This window comes from Aptenodytes patagonicus, chromosome 4, assembly GCF_965638725.1.
Source record: "Aptenodytes patagonicus chromosome 4, bAptPat1.pri.cur, whole genome shotgun sequence".
NCBI classification, from domain to species: domain Eukaryota; kingdom Metazoa; phylum Chordata; class Aves; order Sphenisciformes; family Spheniscidae; genus Aptenodytes; species Aptenodytes patagonicus.
In genome coordinates this window covers 69085376-69099006 of record NC_134952.1, presented here as the reverse complement: position 1 = coordinate 69099006, position 13631 = coordinate 69085376, and the positions used below count along the sequence as shown (strand labels likewise).

Genomic DNA, 13631 nt, shown 5'->3' with positions numbered 1-13631 from the left:
GGCAGTGCGAGAAGCCAATCGGCGCGGTAGCTGAGGTTGGGGCGGGGCAGCCGGAAGGGCGGCCGGGCGGAAGTGCCGCGGGGGCGTGCGCGCGGGGCGGTGCCGCGCCGAGCCGGGCCAGGGCAGCGCCGGGCGCCCCGCGGCGCGTAGGGGCGGGCCGGGACCAGCCGGGCTGAGGAGGGCGGTGGGGCGCCGAGCCGAGCCGGCGGCTGATGTGAGCCGGCGGGGTGTGCGGGCGGCCCTGCCGGTGATGCGCGCCCCGGGGGAGCTGCCGGGCCCGGCGCCGGCCCGCTGAGGCGCCGCGGGCCCCGGGTCGGTGTGAGGAGCGTCGGCGCCGCCGCGGCCATGCCGTGCACCTGCGGGAACTGGCGGCGGTGGATCCGGCCGCTGGTGGTGCTGCTGTACATCGTGGGGCTGCTGGTGGTGGTGCCGCTCTGCGTCTGGGAGCTGCAGAAGCTGGAGGTGAGGGACGGGGCGCGGCGGGGACCCCCGCGGCTGGGCCTGGGGGGGGGCTGTCAGCCCGGGCCCATCCGCGCGGCCGCTGCGGGGCGGCTTCGCGCCGCTGAGGTCCTCGGCAGCGCGCTTCAGCCGCGGGCGGAGACCCGACGGGGAAAAGAGGAGCTGGAGAAGTTCCGCGGTGCTGCTGTGTGCGTTTATCGTGCCGTTAAAGCACAAACGAAGCAAGATGGAACGGGACAGGCTTGCTTTCCCCTTCCGGTTCAGTAGTAGTTGGTGTTCAAACAGTTGATACGATGCTGAAGAGATTGGGGTCAGGCCCTATAGGAGAAGCGCGGCTGGAGCTCTGCCGCTGCCCTGCCCTGCCCAGAACTTGTGTTCTGACACTTCGTAGTAACGCTGGCACTCGTAACCTGGTATTTCAGGTAGTTCTGTCTGATCAGGGAGAACTGGGATGGTAGATAGAGAAGGCTCTCTTTAATGCTAGTGGTACCGTAGTATCTCATAACTGTAGCGTATCAATTACACGCACATGTGATAGCATTACTTTTCTAACAAAAAGTAAAATTTTAACCTTAAAATGTATGTCCTCCAATTTAATACAGGCTTGTTCCACTGGATGTAAGCTTTTTTGTGGTATAATTTTAAGCACTCGGTGGCAGTAAAATCTGTCTGGAGTGTATTTTAAATTCCCGATTTTGAAACCCTGTTCTGATGCCTTCGTATGTTCAACATAATGGATGTTTTTATCAAAGTGGTATCTGAAATGTCAAAATCATTAAATCTGATACCGGTAGAGAAACTACTCGGAAGTGATCTTTGAACTGGAAAGCAACAGAAGATGTGGGATATTGAGGTACAGTAGGGGATCAGAGAAGAAATTCCCAACAAAAAAACTGTTTGAGAAGAGTCTACTATGTTTATCAGTTTTTGGTACTTAGGATTATTAAGATAGTTATTTTTCGGAGAGCTTTAGTTTAAAATCGTAGCCCTGTGTTTTAGCAGACATATTTTTATATATACATGCATACCTATCTCAGATTGTAAAATGAAACTAGTTGAAATTGATTACTAGTTGGAACTTGATTAAATCTACAAGCTTTCAGAAACTTTATAATGAAGCACTGAACTGAGACAAGTTGCAGACCTAAAGCAAGGAATCTGTTGTGGCTTTCAGTAAATTAAATAGTGAGCATTACTACATTTTTGTAGAACGTTTTGTGTTTATTGGTGATGTTTTTGTTTGGTTCTGCAAGAGTTCTCATCTTTTTCTTTAGAGTTTTTACGTTTTGCTCTAAGCCACATCAACAGATTGCAAGGGAGACTTTGGGATTTTGTGTATTTGAAAAGGAGAGTTAGAAAAACTAAATATTGGGATATGTACTTAATGTCCATCTTAAAACTTTATTCACAGTAAAAAAAAGAAAGATAAATTATTTTTCTTGCTCCGCTAGTAAAACTTTAAAGTATTAATACTGAAACTTTGGTCTTGCATTCTTCTTTTTCTTTGCAAGGTTGGAATTCATACCAAGGCATGGTTTATCGCTGGGATATTTCTACTAATGACTATACCAATATCTCTCTGGGGAATACTGCAACACTTAGTCCATTATACTCAACCTGAGTTACAGAAACCGATAATAAGGTAACATTTGACATTTTACCTGTGCTACAGATGTTGAATTTAATTCAGACTAAAAATACTTCTAGTAATATTAAATGTTCTTTTGTTATTGTAACAGGATTCTATGGATGGTGCCGATTTACAGTTTAGACAGTGTAAGTGTTCTCTTACTGTTAACAGCTCAATAAAATTCTGTTTGCTGTGGGAGTGAGGGAAAACAGTGTCACAGCGGAAACTATGCTGCATGGAGAGTCGTAGTCCTAGAAACTTCTGGGCATTCCTATTTATGGAGTACGTCAGAAGCATAGTTCTAGCGATATTGCGTTCTTCTTGTGGAGCTTGTGGGATCGCTTTTGCTAACCCTTCTTAACCCTGTCCTCGAGTATCCTTTATGACAGATGTGGAAAGGGGTACGACAAGAGCCTGCTTTTGGTCCTTCCATCTTCAGTAACAGCTGAACTGGAAACCAGACTGATCCAAGTACTGTCTCAAAATTCAGTGCCTTACCTTTCTTTCCCGAGTTAGGCTTAGTACTAAAATTCTTTCCCGAGTTAGGCTTAGTGCTAAAATTCTTTTTGCTTCAGGGGGCAAAGGGTAAGATCCCACAAAAAATCCACTTCTGAATACTTTTATGTGACAGATTCTATTGGCCATACCAGATATGGTTCATGTAAATATGTCACCTGTGGAGATGATTTCAGCCAGAGCTAAGCAACATACTAAATCTGTGGACTGTACAAGATGTGTGTTTATATGTTGTCATCACCTCTTGACATTGCAAATACTTCTGTTTCCCCCATAAAAGACAGCTTTCCAGGAATTTTTCCTTTGATTTTTCTCCCATCCCTTGAGTGTTTATGAAGTGTCACCCTTATGTACATTCTCTTTTTTTTTTTTTTTTTTTTTTTTTTTTTTAAAGAGTGGGATTTAGAGTATCTGAGAGTGAAGGAGAGTGGGGAAGAAAACAACATTTTCTGTTTCCTATGGGGAATATCAACTACCTCAGGTTGATATTTCAATTTCAAGTACAGAATTTTCCTTTGGAAGAAAATTACCTGCTAATTAAATGAGCTCTAGCCGGGCATTCAGGGACATTTCTGACATACTGAAATCTTTCCCCAGACTCCTGGATCTTATGGCCTTTGCTGCATGTATGTTATCCTCCCAGAGTGCTTAATCTGAGCTGAACATAAAGTTCTCTTCTCAGACTCAAGTACTGCATTCTCAGTTTACTAGATGCAGTATTACATCTTCCACAAAGGTGTTGCAGCATCTGTCATCTCTAGTATTTCCTAACTGTGATGAGGATGTGAAGCATCTTCCTGTAGTTCTAATAAGAAGGTCAGAGAAGGCACAACATTAGCTCTACTACAACCTAGGGAAGCAAACTCAAAAGACCTGCCTCTGTTTAACTCCCCACCCCGCAAAAAAAAAAACAACAAAAAACCAAAAAAAACCCCCAAAAAACCCAGTAGAACAGGTTGCACTGAACAGTGCAACAACAGTGTGATACTCAAAAATTGAAAGCTCTGACAGCTGATCCATGATCACAGTTTTGCAAAAAAATAACTTTTCTGTCTGAAATTCTGGTTTAGAGGGATGACTACCACTTGGAGGCTAATCTGTTGCTTTCTTCTATATTTTGCAAACATGCCAGAACAAACATTTACATGTTAGATACCAAAAGAAATCAAGTTTATACTGACAGACTAAAAACTTAGTTCTCAAACCCATATTGACAATGAATATGTGAATTTCAGGAAACAGTTCTATCTTGTCTCCTCCTAACAGGAGCAGGTTATGTTGTACAGAACCATCTCCGTAGTTACTTTTAAATGAAAGACTGAATTCTGTGGTCAAAGATACAGAGCATCTCTTGCACAGTGCTTTAAGCATGCTTCCATTTGAAGCAGCAGAGATGCAATCTCAAGTTCTACTTGTATTTTTACAGAATGTTATTTTCTAGCTGTAGCATCACACTCTTATTAGCCAAATGCTTCAAGCCCTGTTTAATTAGTGCCTGCTGTCTAATGAAGTATTGCTTGCTGAACTAGCCAGCCAGTGTTGTCATTGGAATCGCTTTTGTCTTTCTTGCATGTAACCTTTTGTGTACCTCTCTTCTTACAGTGGATAGCTTTGAAATACCCCAACATTGCAATATATGTGGATACATGTCGAGAATGCTATGAAGCTTATGTCATCTATAATTTTATGGTTTTTCTTTCAAATTATCTAACCAACCGGTATCCAAACCTCGTATTAATAATAGAAGCGAAAGATCAGCAGAGACATCTGCCGCCTCTATGTTGTTGTCCGTCGTGGGCTATGGGAGAGTGAGTATATGATGACTTCTTAAAACTTCAAGCTATGTAATTAGATACAAACATATTGGAAAAAGGTCTCCTTGAATTTGCTTCCTTTACTATCATATAATATTTGCCAAAAACTCATGTAGAATCACTGGTAGATCAGATAGCCCATTGCTTTTACTTCCACAGGTGAAGGACCAAAGGCCATGCATGCTTAATCTGATAAGCATCTCTCTTAAGAGATTTTGATAAAGCTGTTAAAAATGTTAAAGACACACTATGAATGTAAGTCATTCTTAAACATCTTCAAACACAGTGAAAATTGCATTCTCTTTGTTTAGCCCAGCCGGAAGCTTTCCATGGCTAAAGAAGCGAATCATTGAGTATTTCCTGTTACGTATCCTATAAAAGTCTAGGTCTTTTGTGTATTGCGTATATACACGCTATATACTGTACCATCTGAAGTCCTGGAAGCAGAAGCTGAAATTACCATGAAATAAAAATTTAGTTTAGTGAAACTACTGAGAACAGGAAACTTCCATAAGTGAATTCTCTTTAAATTCTTGCACAATGAATTTTGTGTTTCTCTTGCAGAGTTTTATTATTTAGATGTAAACTGGGTGTTTTGCAGTACACTGTTGTCAGACCATTTACTACCATTATTGCTTTGTAAGTACGCTTATAAATAATTAATACTGATCTTCAGGATGTAATTTTGAGTTACACTGGAAAGAGTTTTCATGCCCTTTGTATTGAATCAAGGCAGTTTGAAAGCAGACTCGTGTTACATGCTAAATGGGTCTGGCAATTTGAATCAATCCATGATTTCTTTATGACTTCTCTATAGCAAATGACTATTTGCAGAATTGAAATAATAAATACTTAATGCCTGCTGCTGAAAGCAGTGTGAGAGAAGGTGAAGTACTGTTTATGTGGGAAAGACATTTTTATGAACTCTTAATTTTTAGAGGCTTTTTTTCCTCCTTCTCCCTTTTCTCATTGGCTACAACAATTGGGTATTTTTAAAGTCAGGTTTCATGTAACTTTTTAAATTTTCTTAAACTTTGCATATGATAAGCCTGACTGTGTGCCTTCATACATATCATATAACCTGTTGTTGTAAAGGAATAGCAGGCAGTTATGCATGTTGATGCTGAAAGCTTTAATTTCATGAACTTTGTATTGATGGTCCTTACTGTTAATTCTGTGGGACTGTGGAAAAAGTTGCTACTCGCAAAGAAAATCCATTAGCTGTATGTGTTCTAAGAGTTAAAAGCAAAACAGCTAAAAAACCCTGATGTTTAATTGTTGAATTCATTCAACAATGGGATATGTTAACCCTGCATTCAAACACTATTTCTTCTATGGAAAATACAATACGAACTTCATATGCTGTTGGAAACCGATTCTTGTGCAGACCCCCCCAGTGCCCATATTTGAGTACCAAAAGAGATTTTGGATTCTAACAGTTGATCAATGTAATGAAGATACAGCGCTTCAAGAAAGCGATCTTTTACTACGTAGTGATTAACTCTAAAAATTCTTTCAGAATTTGTGAACTAGTGGGAGTGTACGATGAAGGAAACTTCAGCTTCAACAATGCTTGGACTTACTTGGTTATACTTAACAACATGTCACAGCTAGTGAGTATCAAGAGTACATCTTTCTGCTCTTTTAAGTCATCGTATTAGTACTATGTGAATCTTCTATGTGAATTATTGACAGTAATTGTGTTAATGTCTGGCAATTCTTATGGGTACAGTATTTCCCACTGTAAGTCAAAGTTACTATCTATCTGTTAAATACTATAGATGCAAAAAACTAGGAAAATAGATAATCTAAAACTTTTATTATTTTTACTACGAAGCTCCATAAGGCAATAAAGTGTCCCACCTCTCTACCCCAAACTGTTTGATGGGTGAAGCGGTATGGCCCAGGCATGTTAGAGCTGCAGACTTGCCCCTCTGCAGAAGAGATGACTTCACTCACCCCTGTAGCTTCCTCCCAGCACACATAAAGAATCAGCATTGGCTATGTTAAAAATACTGTGTTACAAAGCTAGCGGTAACAAGATCGACAGGAAAAAATGGAAACGGTGCATGCAGTGCTGAGATTCTGGCCTGCCTCACACCTTCTCTTGTTGGTTCAGCTGCCAGATGATGTCAGGGTAAGGGTAAGATGTCAGCCCCTAGGCTTGAAAGTTTCATTTTGGAGGTCAGGGATTGCATTTAGTGGCTTGCTGGGAATGCAGAGGAATCATTTTCTGCGTCACCCAGGGCACATTACAGATGAGCTATTGCAAGAGGAGAGAGCAGCAGCTCTGGTTCCTTACTGCTTAGCCTTCTAGCCTCCAAGCTTCTTATTTCTCTTGGCAACAGCAGCAGGAGTCAGAACAGCATGACATCCCATCCAGAAAGGGCATCCTCCTCCTGCTGCCACCCCTGTGTTTGATGGGTGACTGTTACGGAAGGAGCTGTAACTGCTTTCTGCTGTGACAACAGTCCCAGCAGCAGCGCGTACTTCTGCATGTCCTGGTTGACGTGATTGCTTAATGAAACTTAGTAGTAAGAGGCTAGGAGAACGTGTGTGAAAAGGGAGGATCAGTTCCTTAGGTTTGGCTATACATTAGTTCGGTTGTTTGCAGTTGTCGTCAATAGGAAACTTGTTCCGATTTGCAGTGAAGATTGCATTCATTGCCTCATCTCTCATAAAGAGGCAACATTTGAGGTGCTCTTAACAGAAGCCTGAAAGAACACGTGCTTTTTATGCCATTTTCCCTGGAGATGTGCTTGGCATTGAAAAGATTTTATGGGACCTTCCTATGCTTTGCTTTAGTGTGTAGATAGGTGACTTCAGTTTCTGTCTGCCAATATCATACATTTCAGAAATACAATTTCAGGTGAAAAAAAAAGTCTGCTTTAAAACAGTCAGGCAAAGATTCCATAAATCCAGAGCCTCTTTTCTAAAATAGATAGCTTTTTAAGTTTGTATCGTACCGTGATATATTTTTTAACTGAAGAGATGCTGTAAAACAACTCCCTCACAAAATAAACAAGGATTTGAAATCTTCTCTTCGTTTTCTTTTCCTTGTTAGTTTGCTATGTATTGTCTGGTGCTGTTTTATAAAGTACTACGTGAAGAACTGAACCCTATCCAACCTGTTGGGAAGTTCTTTTGTGTGAAGATGGTAGTTTTTGTTTCTTTCTGGTAAGTGAATTAATTACTCATTACTTCTTGCTCTCAGGGTGGATCATAAAAGACCTAAAAAGGATGGATTTGTTACTGAGGTTAGAGGCCTCAGAAAATCTACCCATAATCTAAAGTGAAGTGCTATGTGGGGAAAAGGGTACTAGTACGTTGGACAGAGCAGTCTTGTTCACTTGAGATTATTTTTTAGACTTGCTATTTTGTAAGGTGATACTCAAGAACATAATTTATTTTAGAAGCTTCACTTGCAATTATTTCAAAACAAAAAATGGTTTGGGGTTTTTTTTTTACTTTTTAAAGTAAAAAAAATTAACTTTTTGAAAATAAGTTACTATAAGTTAACTATAGATTACTATTTAAGCATTGCTCACATTTAGCTGCTGCTGAGTGAGTGCATTTGACTATCTGAACATTACTCTGGGCTGCAGTAATACCCTGAAAGAGAAGCAACTTGTTCTGATAACTAACTGGAACAACAAACTCTTCTTTGGTTGTGTTCTCTTTTGGTCTTTAGGACCGTGGATGAATGACATCTCTTTTTAAGTCTGTTTTCCTCCTCTTAAAATCTAAATATATAAACAGTAAGTTTTTTGTAAGATTCTTCCTATGTACATACATCTGTACACATACGAACAGGCCTTGTTTACCAGATTTGCTTGCAGGTTTTTTGGCGCTACTGTTACAATAATAATAATAATAATAAATAATCTTTATAGGCAAGCTGTGCTTATTGCATTGTTGGTGAAAGTTGGTGTTATTTCTGAGAAACACACCTGGGAATGGCAAAGTGTGGAAGCTGTGGCTACAGGCCTACAGGTAGGAGCAGACAATTACTTCTTAGGAGGAACGGCTATGTGTAAGATGACATAGCTGATCTCGAGCAAATATTGTCATACTCACTTTAATTAACACAGACTAGATTAGTACTGAATTTATTGTAAGTTGGGCTAAGTTTCAGCCAGTCACCCCAAGTGAGTTTTATGTGCAACAATTCTATATCCATGTCTTGGGCAGAAGGAACGTGCCCCAGTTAAATACTTCTGTTGGACATCCTTGCATTTCTTCTTGCAAGAATTCATTGTAAAGCTGCTGCTTGTTGAGTATCTGGTTCCAGCAAGTCAGTCTATCAGGCAAGGACTGATTCCAGTATGTATGTAGTACACATGGCTCTCCGAAACCTGCCGAGAATATCCTACCTGTGGTGGAAAAGTAGCTGATGCCAGTATCCCAAGGCAATTGCAGTCTATCAATCAATTGTAGAAGAAACCCAGAAACTATTTTTCTCCAGTTATCAATGATTAAGTATTAAGTCAGTATCTCTCTCATTGCAGGATTTTATCATTTGTGTTGAGATGTTCCTGGCTGCTATTGCACATCACTACAGTTTTTCCTATAAACCTTATGTTCAAGAAGCGGAAGAAGGGTCATGCTTCGACTCTTTTCTTGCGATGTGGGATATTTCTGATATAAGAGCAGATATATCAGAACAGGTTCGAAATGTTGGTAAGTAACAGACAGATTTGTATGATCTGTTAACAGCATATGTGTTTCTAGCTTCATTTTACACTATTACCCATCTCCATAGTACCTTGAGAACATTCCATACCAAATTAGTGGCAGCTGCATCCCTAGAGGATTTCAGGGTTTATCTGGCACTTTGCTCTTTCCAGTACTCCTGACTCATTTAGAGTCTAGTTTTTATTTTTTCTTTTAAATAGATGGATCTTGGGGTAAGTTTCAGGTATGTTAGGTAGAAGGGAGGGATGTCCTTTTTGTTTTTTGTTTTTAAATGGAAAGACATCCTTTTATTTATTAAAGCTAACAATGCCCATGTAAAACTGTTATAAACCAAAGACTCATCATCTAATTTAACATGCCTATTTTAGAGTTATGTCTTCAAAGACCTTGGTATAGTGCTGTATTAAAAGTATTAAAAAGTATTTTCATTTGGCATAATTCTAGGAAGGACAGTTTTGGGCCAGCCAAGGAAAATGTTTTTTGCTGAGGATCATGAACAAAACGAGCATACAAGTTTACTGTCTTCATCTACTCAAGACCCAATTTCTGATGCTTCTTCAATGCCATCTTCACCCATGGGTCATTATCAGGGGTTTGGACACACTGTGACACCTCTCACAACACCAACGACAGCCCCTGCAGTCGATGGTATTTATAACACTTCGGCTATTCAAGACGCTGAGGAGTCACCCGAACTAGAGCACAATTTATCAGAGAAAGCTTTGGATAAAAGTTAGACTCACTTGTTTGAATGTGTCAAGGAGTCTGTTACGTACTTGCCACACACATTCTGTTAATATGTACTATTGGTGATGAAAGTTGAAAAGCCTGGAAAAGCTACTGCACAGGCAGGAAGAGGATACGGCTGTAACCGACATCTGAATTATGAATCTATAATGGATGTGAGTATCTGTGAGTACCCCATGAATATAAAACACGCACACTAAAGGTTGCTGCAAAAATTTAAGAATCAACTCCTTAAACTGCTGAACACTTACACATCATGTCAGAATTACACTGACTTTTATTAATACAAAAGAAACATTTGAAAAAAATGCTCTTCTAAAGATGAAGTGTAAGTACTACTAGCAATGGGAAAACTTAATTTCAAGAGTGTAATTTAAGGAGGGCAGTAGCAAAACGTGTTTGTATTAGCTTTGGTTGTCCTCTTAATGATGGTAACTTCCACACCCCAATGCTGAATGGAGTGTGGACGAAATGTAACTTCTGTACAGATGCCATCTTCTTTCCTTTCCTGCATCGCTAAATAAAACCCCTTCATGAAGATAATTATTACAGAGCATCAGTAAAGAATCTATACAAAGAAAGCATTCCCTACAGGCTTCACTGTAAAATTCCATGCCCAGAACATATGGTTGGTGTATCTGTTGTCCTTGTAGCTCATAATTTATAAGTGGTTTACATTCAGAAGAGACAGCCAGGATGATAGGTTTTTGGATTAATACCTTACACTTGACTACTTTTTTTCCATCCTTCTAAAATAAGAATAACGGTTACTATCTTAAAATACATGGGAGGGCGGAGTAAAGGATGTCAAAAAGGAAGTAGAAAACAAAACTGATTTCTTTATTTTGGGCTGCAATGAATTCTTTAACACTTAAGGTTTTTTTTAAGCTGTTAAAGCAGGATATCTTGGCAATGTGTCTGTAGTAATTTGTATTCATAAATTTTTGTGTTTGTGATTATTGTATTATGCTTCTAGTATAGCCTAGATTCCAATGTAATAGTTGATATTTTTTTTTTTCCCCCCACCACCCCAGAAAAGACCTTTGCTAAGGTAAAACTAAGTAGCTAGTCTAATACTGGAGTTGCTAGCATTAGATTTCAGACCAAGAAGAAGTACACTTGGATCAAAATGTTATTTTGCAAAAACCTGACAAAATCAGAGGGGTATTGTTTTTATCCCATTACCAGATTTTTACTACTATTGCATGTTTGCAATCTGACAAAAACAAAAACAACCTAGAGCACTGACCTTTTCAGTGATATCTGAAGTTTCTTTTTCAGCATTGTTAGCATTTACAGAATAAATGTTTAACTTCTGGCTGTCACAGTAAATTCAGCTGAAGTGCTTTTTTTGCAGTACTAGTGTGATGTAAATATTGCGCCTTACTCACTAGGCTGCATATTTTATAGCTGACTATGTACTTGCTGTATCTGAAGTTAGTAGTGGGAAAGTGCAAATCATAATTTTCAATTTGCCAAGTCATTGCCTTTGTTGTAAATAAGCAATTAAAGATTTTATTTAAACTGTTCACCTTCTTTCAATTTGATTTACTGCTACAGTAATTTAGAGTGTGAATGACACGTGAATACAACTGTCCTCTTCATGGAAGAAGGGGATCGTAAGCGTAACTAGAACAAGAGTTTGTGCTTTCAGTATTTTAAGGCTTGTACTGAAAAGGGAATTCTTGTTTGAGCTTATGAAGATTCAGAATCTACTTATTTCTGCTTGATTCCAGGTATCATTAGCCACATAATAGCCATGTTCTAAAAGGAAACAACTTGTAAAAGCTCATAACACCTGAGGACTTCAGTGCCCCCTGTAGCCACTATTAGAATAATCTGATTTCCTGCATGTATACAGGTAAAAAGGGGCAGTGGTAGAAGTAATATCTGAAGGATCAGAGCTGATGGAAGCTAAGTAGCTACTATGCTCTAGCTTTTCAAAAACCTCACGCTGAAGAATTTTATTTTTTTTTTTTAATACTTGAAGTTATGTCTGTTTGGTGTAAAACTTCAGTAAGGTACAGAGAGGGGACTTTGACAGGAAAACAGCTAGTCAGGTGTCTTGGTTGCTTCTTTCACAGCATTTCTAGAAAGCTACTACATTATTCTATTACTACTCAGTTATTCCATGTGCATAGTATTCCTGCATTTTTTTTTTCTGGGAGAAAAGTTATTTTTTCATTGCAGTAGCTTATAGGATCATACCTTTCCATTAAAGATTGCTACTGAATTTCCAAAATAAATAGTCTTTCCATGACACCTACCCTGTCTTTTGAAAACTACTACAACAGTATTCCTCAGCATGAGCTATCAAGTTTATATTAAAAGCTCATTTGCAAGTAGCCCTTCATCGTTATGTTAGCTGTATTTGTTCCTCCATTGTTTTATGCCTAATCTCCCAGCTTTTAATCGGAAGTCTTAAAGATTACTCTTGCCTTACTTAACACACTGAAAACTCAGTAAAGGTCATTTTCAGCCCTTTACTTCGTCTCATTGAGTTAGTGTAGAATATGTCCCTAATTTTTCTTTAACTCATTTTGCTGTCTTATTAATTGCTAAAAAGCGTAATAAATATGCCTAACCACTATTACTTAATGTTTTTGCTTTTATCAGAGGTCTTCCAGCATGAGAAGCCTAAACACTCCTCTATAAAACTGCACTTTGGTGAAAATATCCTGCACCTACTAGGTTTAGTTGTGTCAGACAGTAACTTCGATTTTACGGTTTTGTTTGGGTTTGGGGGGGGGGTGTTTTTTTTTTTTTTTTTTTTTTTAAGAAAAGCTGTTTTCTATGTAGTATGAAAAGCCTCTGTCCTACTCTAATTCACTTTATGCATTGTACCCCTTGGATAAAGGATGGTAGCCAGTTACTTTATCTTCAGAAAACTTGACTTAGTTGACTGTTACCTCTGTTTTGAGGAAAAAAAAAAAAAAAAAAAAAATTGGAGACCTTTCCTCCACCCTTCCAGAAGGAGCTTTATTACAGCAGTCGATCAGGCGCAGGTTCAGCTGCAGGCTGGGACAACCACAGAGCTCCAGCAGTCCCTGAAGTTAAACTGAGAGAGCCTGTCTGAAACATTTGACCTAACGAAGAGTACATATGGATCTTGCATGCAGTGAGATTCTAGAAGAATTATTTGTGGGTGGCTCTTCATACAGGCTGCTGTTAAGGAAAGATCACGGAAATGCCTCGTCTACATTGAATAGACAGCACAGTGTAAAGAAACTTAGCTACAGAAACATCTTGTAACAGTCTTCCTCGTATCTCTACAGAGGTAGAGTCAATGTCAGTTAGAAGCCTTTGTTAGTCTTCCATTTGGATATAAATTTAATAGAAGGAACTTGTTACCTGCATTATACCAAAATATAACGCTGTAGAAGAGATGCAGGAGTACTGTGGTGACTGATGTAATATTTTATACAACTCTCACATAGACAAGAGTTCAGGCCCATTATATTACCAGAAATGATTCTAAGAAGTTTACTAGCTTTACCTTCCACCTGCAACTTGAGGTACTCAACAGCACTCCGTTTCAACTTTTTATAATTGTCTATGTGCAACGCTAACTTGTGATACTGCAACTGGAATGGCGTTACAGTCCCTACTACAAGGCTAACATCTCAATGCACTTAAGTAGGATGCTTTGGCAACTGAGAAGTGGAACTACAGTTTGAGAAACAAGGACTCTATCCTGAACAGCCACAGCTGTTATTTCTGGTACAAGCATCTGGATGCTTTTTGTCTTACTACAGATGATACGGTAGCAA

The 13631-nt window shown here is 39.4% G+C and overlaps 1 protein-coding gene across 2 annotated transcripts; it reads left to right on the top strand.

The window, feature by feature from the left end:
• Positions 1-226: 226 nt before the first annotated feature.
• Positions 227-11390, top strand: TMEM184C (transmembrane protein 184C). 2 transcript variants are annotated; one of them, XM_076337099.1, is made up of 10 exons: positions 227-462; positions 1971-2101; positions 2199-2235; positions 4208-4413; positions 4984-5058; positions 5939-6032; positions 7484-7596; positions 8313-8412; positions 8928-9099; positions 9559-11390. In XM_076337099.1, exons 1-10 carry the CDS (start codon positions 346-348, stop codon positions 9849-9851), a joined length of 1338 nt encoding a protein of 445 aa, XP_076193214.1. In that variant the 5' UTR covers positions 227-345; the 3' UTR covers positions 9852-11390. The 2 variants fall into 2 exon arrangements, with proteins under 2 accessions (XP_076193214.1, XP_076193216.1); XM_076337101.1 differs by lacking the exon at positions 227-462 and having other exon boundaries at positions 2039-2101; positions 2167-2235.
• Positions 11391-13631: the final 2241 nt, after the last annotated feature.

Coding starts and splice junctions, on each gene's coding strand:
- TMEM184C (XM_076337099.1), top strand. CDS start 346: ATGCCGTGCACCTGCGGGAACTGGCGGCGGTGGATCCGGCCGCTGGTG. Junction 463..1,970: donor GGGAGCTGCAGAAGCTGGAG/GTGAGGGACGGG, acceptor TTTCTTTGCAAG/GTTGGAATTCATACCAAGGC. Junction 5,059..5,938: donor TTTACTACCATTATTGCTTT/GTAAGTACGCTT, acceptor AAATTCTTTCAG/AATTTGTGAACTAGTGGGAG.